Genomic DNA, 10,813 nt, shown 5'->3' on the forward strand with positions numbered 1-10,813 from the left:
TTGAATTTAAAGTTTGCATCAGTCAGTTTCAAGACCCAAGACCCCTTGACACCTGTTACAGAGCCAATTTGATCATTTAAGACAAGAGTGACGATGGGAAAATATTGTCACTTCCTCCAGGCCTCCTTTGAGCGCCTTTTTCATGTCTTTATTTTTGTTTTTGCTCCAAATGAAATGTTTTATGGTCACTCACGATTCAGTAGGTGGGGTGGCTTGGTTCCAGCCTTAAAACTCGTTATATAAGGATTTTTTTAAATGTCTATGGAGAAAATTAATTGGAAACTCACTTCCGGGGCAAAAGATGTCACGTGACTGTTCAGCTCTATTCCAACACTCATTAATAGATAGTATGAAAAGTATGGATTCAGTCATAAACAGGATATGCGATATCATTAATAGCTCAAAATAGTTACACACTGGGATCTTTCTGATTTGAGAGATGTTGAAAAAGGAATTTTAGGTAACAGAACATTATAAACCCTCTGATCCCAAATCAGTGACATAGCTCTCCTGAGTGACCACAATCTCTCACAGTTCTGACAGAGTCCTTCTGACACTGCTCCCAGATCTGCTGTTTAATTTACCCCAACCCGAACAGCCCCTTCACATATGAAGCCCCACACTATAAGCCAGGCTTGTCAGCAGCACACTGTGGAGATCCCAGTCTGATTGGCGTAGCTGGTTGGCCCCCAGCCCAAACCGTGTGTGTATAAAACTCCCCATGTGTTGAAAGCCAAAGTCAGAAAGCAAAAGGGACTCAGAGACACAGCAGGGACTAACTAACTTACTGGGAGATTGAATTCACTTGAAACACACAGCGAGCGAGCTCTGCAAAATGTGTAAAGGATTATCAGCCTTACCCCAAACCTGCCGGGATAGGTGAGACTTCAATTCAAATGAAATTGTTTTTGTTGTTGTTTTTTGTGTGAGATTTCAACAATGCAGTTCATGATTTCAGTTCTTATCAAGTAAAGTTTAGAAACATGGGAATACAATTATTATTCTTGTACAGATTCAAAGTTTTTGTAATGTTCTCTCATGATTCATTAGGATCATCCCACTGAAATAAAGCTAGACTGAAGCCATGCTGCTGTCTTTCTCAGATCAACTGCTTCCACCTGCAAGAACTCAAACTGCCAGCTTAAATCACTTTTTCAACTTCGTTAACCTTTTCATTTCTGAAAGGAATTTCTGATTCGTGGAAATAGAGCGGAATGAGTCTCTTTCACTTAGACTTTATAAAGCAGACAGTGATACTTCATCTAATTGCTACATCACCAGCTTATTGAACAGAATAATGAAAACACAAACATGCTTTTGTTTAGCTTATGCAATGTGAAACAAGTTTGAACAAAAACAATTGTGAACAAATTTCCAATGTTAAATACTTAATATGTATAGCCTAATTAGCTCCTTAAGTTTTAAAGCTTACATTGGTCAAAACATCATAATGAGAAACAATGTTTTTAATTATTAGTCTTGATATTAATGCACATGTTGTGCAGATTTGGCTCTCACAGTGCATACTGTAACTGTTTAGGACACACAAGCACCTTTACAATCCTTGACGGATGATTAGCAGCTGTGTGTTTGACACGGTTATGATTCAGGTCTAATGCTTCAATAAATCAATAGAAGTAACACAGAGGGCAGAGCTATAAACACACCTCCATCACAGTTTATCGATCACCTTGTTTTTATTGCCTTCCTTGCCTTTCCTGCTTGCATTTATATAATAATACTGCATTATGTAATAATAACATGACAAAATGTAATAAATCTTCACTTCATAATAACACCCACATTTTGTAATAATCCACCACATTTTGTAACACACAGCCTTAAAAATACATTTACATTCATTATGGGTGTTATTACATATGAAGTGAACATTTGTTTTACGTTTTGTTGTGTTATTACATAATGTGTTGTTACACTGCTACTTGTTCCCTTTGAGAACATCAAACCTTCAATTATTATTATTATTATTATTATTATGCATATAGAATACAGAGGTTGTTTGTAGTTGTAGTTTTGATAGTAAATTCTGGCTTAAAATAATTCTAAATCAGCCAACAATGGTAAATGATATCTAAACATCTTGTAGAAATAAATAGAATAATTATGTCAGCATTGTTCAATACACACAACATGATGTTACTATTGTTTATTGTTTATTATGGGGATCCCCATTAGCTGATGCCTAGATGACAGCTATAGGCTGCCTGGGGTCCAAGACAACAATACAAATTACATGACAGACCAGCAATGAAATCAAATACAAAAAGAAACCAAACCAAAACAATAAGCTTGTAGGCCTACAGTATATCCAAGGTGAGGCCTGTTTCAGAGTTTAATCAAATCCTATACCATGCAGATGAGTACCATAGGAAACATCAGGCTATACATACCAGCATCAATCTCAGGATACCTAAACGCCATGCTGTTGCTGTTATTTCTTACGTGCTCCTTTGCTATAACTGAATAAATGGCACGAGGGGTTAAAACAACGCCTGCGTCATACACAAGCCGTCATGGTCTCTGCTTTGTGTCTCCAGGGCTAAGGAGATCAAGTCTAAATTGGGAGTTTTACTGCAGAAGCCGGAGAATGCCATCGACCTGATCATCCCCTACCCGGAAAAACCTGAGAAGAAGCCAGACAAGCTCCAGAAGTGAGTACTTTTGTCCCTCAGTCTCCAAGAGAGATGGATGTCTGTGTAGACGAGTGACACTTTGATGGGAAACGTCTCTCCGACTCCATCCCACTCAACAGGCACTGGCTGGACTAAGCTGTGTTTTACCAGTCGGGTATCTTCAGTGTTTTATGGTACAAGGCTTAACTACTGTATTTTATTACCTTGCATTACCTTGTATAGGGTGGAAGAACTGAGCTAGAGATGACAAGATTAATGACGAAATGGATCAGAAATATGAACTTCACAGTACACACTATACACTAAGAGATAGTATCTGACCCCAGTGTCCACTATATGTTGAGTCCAAGTCAAGTCTCGAGTCCCCAGTGTTCAAGTCTGAGTCCAAGTCCGAGTTGGGATGTTTTCGCAGAGGATTGATTTAGTTGCACAGTAGGCTCTTCTGGTTAGGTGGTGGGTCCATTTTGGTCCGTTGTGGTTACATTTACATCACTTTTACGTCAAATTTAATAAAAAGATTACGCTGTAAAAACACTACTACTCGTATCCATGCAGTGACATTTTTCTCTCTAGTTAGCTGGTTATTGTTGACTTTCCTTTCTCCTTCAAACTGCTTGTTATTAACGTGCGTTCACACCAATCGCGGAAATCGTCGTTTGACCGGACAAATTCTTCGCTCAAGTTGCAATATTTCAACTTATCAAATAGCGGCTAAGCCAAATTTGGTGTCATTCGTGCCGAGAGATTTCGCTTGATTCGCCTCATTCATGCCGCCCGGGGTGAAATGACGTCTGCTCGAGTGTTTGCATTGACTTTGTATGTAATCTCGTTGCCTGAATTAGCAAAATCGCAATTGGTGTGAACGCAGCATTAGTTAGCAGCTAGCGGTAACCACTGACCTTAAGTATGCTAACTAACTGTAGCCTACGCAAACAAACCACTTTTCGGCTAGCCAAAGGACAAAAATAGTACAAACCTTTTCCAACAATGTGACACGGTAAAGAAAGATGTCTGACTAGTGACTACAGTTCCATTTTTCCCTGTATCCCTTAATCTTGCTAAGATGTTTTTGTCCAGTGTTGCTTACTGAACTGAGGCTGTTTGTGTGTCCAGGCCGACTGCTGACGAGGCTGCTCAGTGGCGTGAGTCCCTGGACCGAGTCGTGACCAACAACTGTACGTGTGTCTCTCTCTCTCTCTCTCTCCCTCTCTCTCTCTCTCTCACACACACACACACACACACACACACACACACACACACGTATGCAGTCTACGCACGCAGGCGCGCACACACAGGAAGGCAGGCACATATATTCAATTTCTTTCAAGACTTGAGAAACAGGGAGAGGTTCAGGTTGAATATGATGAGTGATGTTAAGCAACAATATTAAAGGGATACCTTAACATTTTCACATTCAATGTTATTCTCTTCTGTTCACCAAACAGTGGAGAGAAGTGCGTACGGCGCGGCTCAGAGGGCCAGGTCACGGTTCGCTACTACTTGTTAGCATGTACTAGCAATACTTTGTTTTTGATGAATGAATTCTAACCATGCAAACCTGTTTTTCATGAAACCAAAGAATGCTAAATTATTTTCCAACAATGAGAGAAGTCTTCCTTGAGAAAAAACCCAGACCATATAAAAATGTCAAGGTATCGCTTTAACTCTGCAGTGTCCAGCGTTGCTGCCTCCCTCACAACCAAACACAGAGAGCCATAACACATAGCTAATACCTGGCACATGGGTTTAACTTCAACTACTCCCAAAACCAACAAGCATGTCTCTGGTGTCCATCTACCAGCCTGTTGAAACAACTACACCTAGCTTGACGTGGTTTGATAGGCCTTATGAGGCACCAAGTTCATTTGCATAAGTTAAATCTACAGAACAGAAAATAATGTTCTCTCTGATGGTATATCATGGCTTTTACTGTCTACCACCTGAAAGATTGCCAGCAAGAGGGTACTGTGTGTCTGTGTGTGTGTGTGTGTGTGTGTGTGTGTGTGTGTGTGTGTGTGTGTGTGTGTGTGTGTGTGTGTGTGTGTGTGTGTGTGTGTGTGTGTGTGTGCGTGTGCGTGCATGCGTGTGTGTTTGTGTGAGCAGATTGTGTTTGGCCAGTTATGCTATTTTACGTGCCATTAGGTAATTAGGGCAGACTAAATGGAAATGGCAAAAATGGCTAATTAGCGGCCAAAATGATTCAACACGGGTTTAGCACCATGGAGAGCTCCATTCGTGAGTTACTGATGGATTCCCAAGGTTGGGAAATAGAAAAGTCTTTCTTCAGTACGGAGCGATATGCTGCATGAACTGGGCTGTAGGCCTATCACTAGGGTCTGTGTTAACCAGCTATATTTGTAGCCTACTTAGTTCTTTTTCAATTTTGATTATTGTTTTATTATTGTTTAATTTGAGTCATTGTCAGCATTCATTTTGCAGCCTTGTGAACAAGCTCACCTGTCCATATCCTGCACTGGGAACATATCTTGCACTGGGAACATATCCTGCACGTGGAATAAAACAAAAAAGCCAATGGCTGCCGTCCACAATAATGTACATGAAATAGCCTACTTTAATGTGGTCCAAATTGAACGTTTCCTTTGCAACATATTATACCTATTATGGGTTTGGGAGAGATATAAGCATTGAGAGACCAACCTGGCTCTCCTGTTTACATGTGTGTCAGAAAGCGCACAGAAAGACCCCGGGCGCGCAAGAGCGATTATGAACTCTTCTTCGTGGTATGTGTAAACGCCTGGCTAAAACTCACTTACTGTAGATTGCCTCACGCACAGATGTTTACTACAGGGACACGGGATTTTCTACTTAGACCTCGGCTTGTGAATGTACAGTCTGCTTATAGCTTCAGAGGAAAACTGAATTTTCTGCATGGGTGGCGAAAGAAAGCCATAAGAGACGTATGTTTCTTTAGCGTGTGCATGTGGTTGTGTGTGTGTGTGTACGGGTCCACAGAGGTTCTGTGTGTGTTATGCTAACATCTCCTGGGAAAAGTCTCAATGATTCCACCCGCTGTTGATTCATTAGCCGGTAGCAGCAAACTGCTATACGCTGTGATTATTTATCCACATGAGGTTTTACATGAACATCTATCTTCTATGTGTTTGTCCCAAGTCAATTCACATGGGGTTCATGCTGTTATTTCCTCTCCATCGGGCAAATCTTTCACCCCAAAAAAAGTTTAATGGTTACTTAGTGCTTCTTTTTATGCTGTGACTTAATGTTTTCTGTGTGTGTGTGTGTGTGTGTGTGTGTGTGTGTGTGTGTGTGCGTGTGCACGCGCCCGCACGTGTGTGTGTCTGTGTGTGTGTGTGTGTGTACGTTGCAGGGCGTTTTGAAAAGCTGCAGCTTGCTTGCTACTGAGCCGCAGCAGCAGCAAATGAGCCGTTCAGATGGCAGATAAAAGCCTGAGGCGGCACATGGCTCTTCAGACAATGGGGGCATTTTGCAGCCATTGTGTTCTTCAGAATGACCGAAATGACTGGAGGTTTTATCAAGCCTCATTTTGGGCGCAAGCAAACAGGCGGACATACCTGCCCTTCTTCTTTCAGTCTTTCAAGTATTATGCTTGTTGTGAAGTTTTATTATATTGTGTTGTTCGCTTCATGTCACATGATCCATCTACTTTCATCCTATGGCTCTGTTGTGTCTGTAGTGTCTTGATTTGATCAGATGTCTCATCATGAGACATTTCTACCTATTTTCTACCTTTTTCTCAAGCAAGAACCAAAAACAATCAGACATACAGTACATTTAGGAACCCCCTTCACCAAAACATGCAATATCCTGGTTGCTGATGTGGTGCCTCCTCTGGTCGTTAAGGGCGCCTGTTCGGAGGGAGGGGAACTCGTTGGAATAGCATGATCCTCCCACGTGCTATGTCCTACCCCTGTCAGGTGAAAAGAAGCAGCTGGCTAACTGCCCATATCTCGTTTTGGCTCTCCCCAGATCGGCAGAGGGTGGAGCAGCAACCAGGATAAATAAATTAAAATTAGCACTAATGGGGGATAAAAATAGGATAAAAAAATTGGGGGGACGGGGGGACAAAAAAAAACATACATTTAGGGGAAATCTGTATACTTTGTTGTCTCATCACAGTTTCATCAATGAAAACACCAAATCACACTATAGTTATTATGTTAACCCTGGATGGTTTGCTAATCGTCATTAAAAGCATTTTGTCAGAATGAACACTTGTCATTCTGTGTGTGTGTGTGTGTGTGTGTGTGTGTGTCTCTCTCTCTCTCTCTCTCTCTCTCTCTCTCTCTCTTTCCATCTCTCAGATGGTCTGACTACCTTCCGCAGCTTCCTGCAGTCCGAGTTCAGCGACGAGAATATTGAGTTCTGGGTGGCCTGTGAGGACTTCAAGAAGATCAAGAACCCCGTGAAGATGTCCGCCAAGGCCAAGCAGATCTATGAAGACTACATCCAGACTGAGGGGCCCAGAGAGGTGAGGGAGCCTTTTTATGAGCTGAAAGAAGAGATAATGGCAGCATGGACTCCAAATGGAATAGAAGAAGCTAATATTGTAGTTTACATGATGTGTAGCAAGCACTATGGAGAAACGCCTCACTCAGACATGTAGGGTCATACAATATTGCATATAGGCCAGGCCGCTAATCTGACAGATACTGTAGCTTTTTTCTCACATACTAGTGGAATACTTGTGCACTGCAGTGTATCAGGCTGCGCAGCCATTGCGCAGCATTGCAAGTTAATCGCCCATAAATACCTAATTTACAAAATTCAGAGTCCGTAAGGTCACCCGCGGGAGTGCTCTTTACACTTCCTGAAAGATTCAGCACGATTGCACGTAAAATGGCATAGCTGTGGCCGAACACAATTTCTAGTCACCCACTCACTCACTCACAGAAACTTCACACTTCATAGCTGCCAGCCAAGGCAGCCTTGGCAGATTAAACAAAGATAAAACAGAAACTTATCTCAATATACTTAAACCTAACCTAACATAACTTAAACCACTTCAACCTCTTCATAAACAGTGTTGATATTTTGGATTTTAGTCACTCTTTAACATCTGCCTCCCCATTTCTCTTCATCTTACGACCCCCCCCCCCCCCCCCTCCCCACTGCAGGTGAACATCGACCACGTCACCAAGGACGTGACCCTGAGGAACCTGGTGGCCCTGTCCCCTGCCACCTTTGACCTGGCCCAAAAGAGGATCTTCGCCCTGATGGAGAAAGACTCCTTCGGTCGCTTCCTGCGATCAGAGCAATACCAGGAGCTCCTGGTCAACTAAGTCTGCCTGCCAGTCTGGGGGTGTGGGGGTGGATTTCAACAAGCAGAGGAGAGACAGATAACTCCAAAATATCAGGAAATAATTTAGTCAAGCATAAACTTTCCATCCAATATGCATGTCGGCTTAAAAACTTAGCTTAGGACTCAAGATACAAGTTTGATTTGAGAAATGATCCTATCAAGGGCAACAGATTTATATTTCAAATGTAGCTAAAGAAAACTGCTTCTTGAAATATACTCCCTCACCCCCCACACACTCCCACACACACACACACACATACACACAATCTACACAAACACTACACAAATGTCTAGAGCAAAACAACCAATGTGTTCTTCAGTTCCACACCATGTGGATCAAACTGCACATTTACGCTGATGAAATGTCTCTTGAGATTAATGTGAAATTGATGTTAGTAAGGCTAAAAGGGGTCACAACATTGTAAACGACAATGACAATCATCAAAAGTAAAAATATTTCTGTAAGAATTACTGTAAAAAAAAGCAGTTTGTCATGCAAATGGCTTGACCCCTGAAACGAGTCACCTTGGACATTGTTAATTTTATAATCTATTAATAAATAAAACAACATACAGTAACAAAGGTTTTGGACATTACTTTAACTCTTAACTTGAAGCATTGACAGGATGGGGGAGGGGGGGGGGGGGGGCTATCACTCGAGCACTTACCGTAAACATTCAAGTCTTATTCAGGCAGACTTCGCATGGCTTTTAAGTGCTTTGTGGTTAGAAACACAAGACATAAGTGCCTTTTGGGTTAGGACAGTCTGACCTTCCATGGGACTTAACTTAGTGACACATCGAGATGTCATCCAAGTCTAGGGGGAGACAACCGGGGGGACATTTATTGGAATCAGCAGATTCACACAGCCAACTGTTTTTAACAACGGATAGGGAAGTAATGTGCGCCACACACACACACACACACACACACACACACACACACACACACACACACACACACACACACACACACACACACACACACACACACACACACACACACACACACACACACACACACACACACACACACACACACACACACACACACACACACACACACACACACACACACACACACACACACACACACACACACACACACACACACACAGTATTTGGATTGGCACACCAAGCGCCCCCATGGTTCAGATGTGCCCTGAAGGAGGCATCCTTGGGAACAGTGCTAGTTGGCTCAGTGGTGAGGCTCCTTGCCTCCCACTACACTGCAAGTTGCTTAGATTGGAAAACTAAGTAGGAGGGAATCTCAGAATAAGATGTGAGCAAAGTAGTGGTTTTTACAGAGAGAGAAAATGTATTTTCCCGTGTGACATTACCAAAGTTGAACGTCTTTCCATGTCTATGTCTACCGAGTCACTCTCATAGGTCTAGACCTGGTTTTGGTTGAAATTTGGGGCAGAACTTGCAGATTTAGGGCATTAGACTAACAGTGCTATTTATCTGCCATCTCCAAACCATTATATCTTGGCTACTGAGAACACTGTATTCCTATACAATCTTTCCATTCTCACTCATTCATACATGTATTTGAGGAGTCACGCCATAAAGGAAGTCTAAGGAATGAAATAAATGAATAATCACATAAAAAAATAGCAATGCTCACACTGTATGAATATTAATTTACATAATACTTTGCCACATTGTTTTCCAAGCTAACACTGCTATTCAGCTACAAGTTATTATTCACAAATGCATAGTGTAACAAATCACTACTGCTCACCTACAGTAATTCACGGTGAGCTGAGACAAAGATGGATTTGAGGGTGGATTCGGTGGCTGTGTGCAATGTTAAAGAATCCCAAATATGTATTTACAGTTGCATGTAGCAATCGTAACGTGTGATTATATCTATACTGTGTGTTTTGTTGAAGTGTTGTCATATCTATCAGAATAATATTATTATCCAGATATTCAGCATTTTTGCCAAGTCCTTGTTGTTCCCCTGATTACAATACTGAAAGGCTACAGGCCAGGTACAGACCATGTTGGCATAACCACAATATTTTGGAGATGGAGGAGATGAACATATTGGCAGAAAGAGTCGACTTTTATTTTGAAATGGCATAGGGTTTTCCATGGCACAGATTGGCCAGTCTGGTGTCGTAACCCGAATGTCATGCAAGTCAATTAATCAGGGGAAACAAATCAATAAGGACTCAATCAATGCTGGATACTCCTTATTTGATATTGCATGTACGTTTTGTAGTCCAACACATAAAAGACATAAATGCATACAAGTCCTGAAGATGTATTTATTTTTCCATGTAAAAATTGACCATTTAAAAATATGTGTGTCTAAGTTATTCCTAAATACCACACTAGATTCAGTGACTCTGCAGCGACGAGCTGCTGAGGGCTATTCCCACAGAACATGTCTTTTTCACTGTTATAAAAGAGGACACATCTATGACTTTCAATTGTCACTTTGTTTTTCTTCATAGAAGCATCTCCGTAGGCTACTGTGTGTGTGTGTGTGTGTGTGTGTGTGTGTGTGTGTGTGTGTGTGTGTGTGTGTGTGTGTGTGTGTGTGTGTGTGTGTGTGTGTGTGTGTGTGTGTGTGGTGTACAACTTGGATGGATAACAGACGGCACGGTGGCTCAGTGGTTAGCACTGTTGCCTCACAGCAAGAAGGTCCCGCGTTCGAACCCCGGTCCATCCCAGTCCTTTCTGTGTGGAGTCTGCATGTTCTCCCCGTGTTCTTGTGGGTTTTCTCCGGGTGCTCCGGTTTCCTCCCACCATCAAAGACATGTATGTTAGGGTTAATACTCCTGTCAGTGACCCTGACCAAGGCAATGACAAAAGAACTGGAGTTGGTCCCCGGGCGCTGCACTGTGGCT

At 42.0% G+C, this 10,813-nt stretch overlaps 1 protein-coding gene across 1 annotated transcript; it reads left to right on the plus strand.

The window, feature by feature from the left end:
* Window positions 1–749: 749 nt before the first annotated feature.
* Window positions 750–8,571, plus strand: LOC310786581 (regulator of G-protein signaling 5-like). Its single transcript, XM_083647809.1, has 5 exons — window positions 750–879; window positions 2,559–2,672; window positions 3,768–3,829; window positions 6,956–7,122; window positions 7,769–8,571. The coding sequence occupies exons 1-5, from the start codon at window positions 836–838 to the stop codon at window positions 7,931–7,933; spliced, it is 552 nt and encodes a 183-aa protein (XP_083503935.1). The 5' UTR covers window positions 750–835; the 3' UTR covers window positions 7,934–8,571.
* Window positions 8,572–10,813: the final 2,242 nt, after the last annotated feature.

The sequence above is a fragment of the Poromitra crassiceps genome (genome assembly GCF_964638095.1).
Source record: "Poromitra crassiceps genome assembly, chromosome: 12".
NCBI lineage: Eukaryota > Metazoa > Chordata > Actinopteri > Beryciformes > Melamphaidae > Poromitra > Poromitra crassiceps.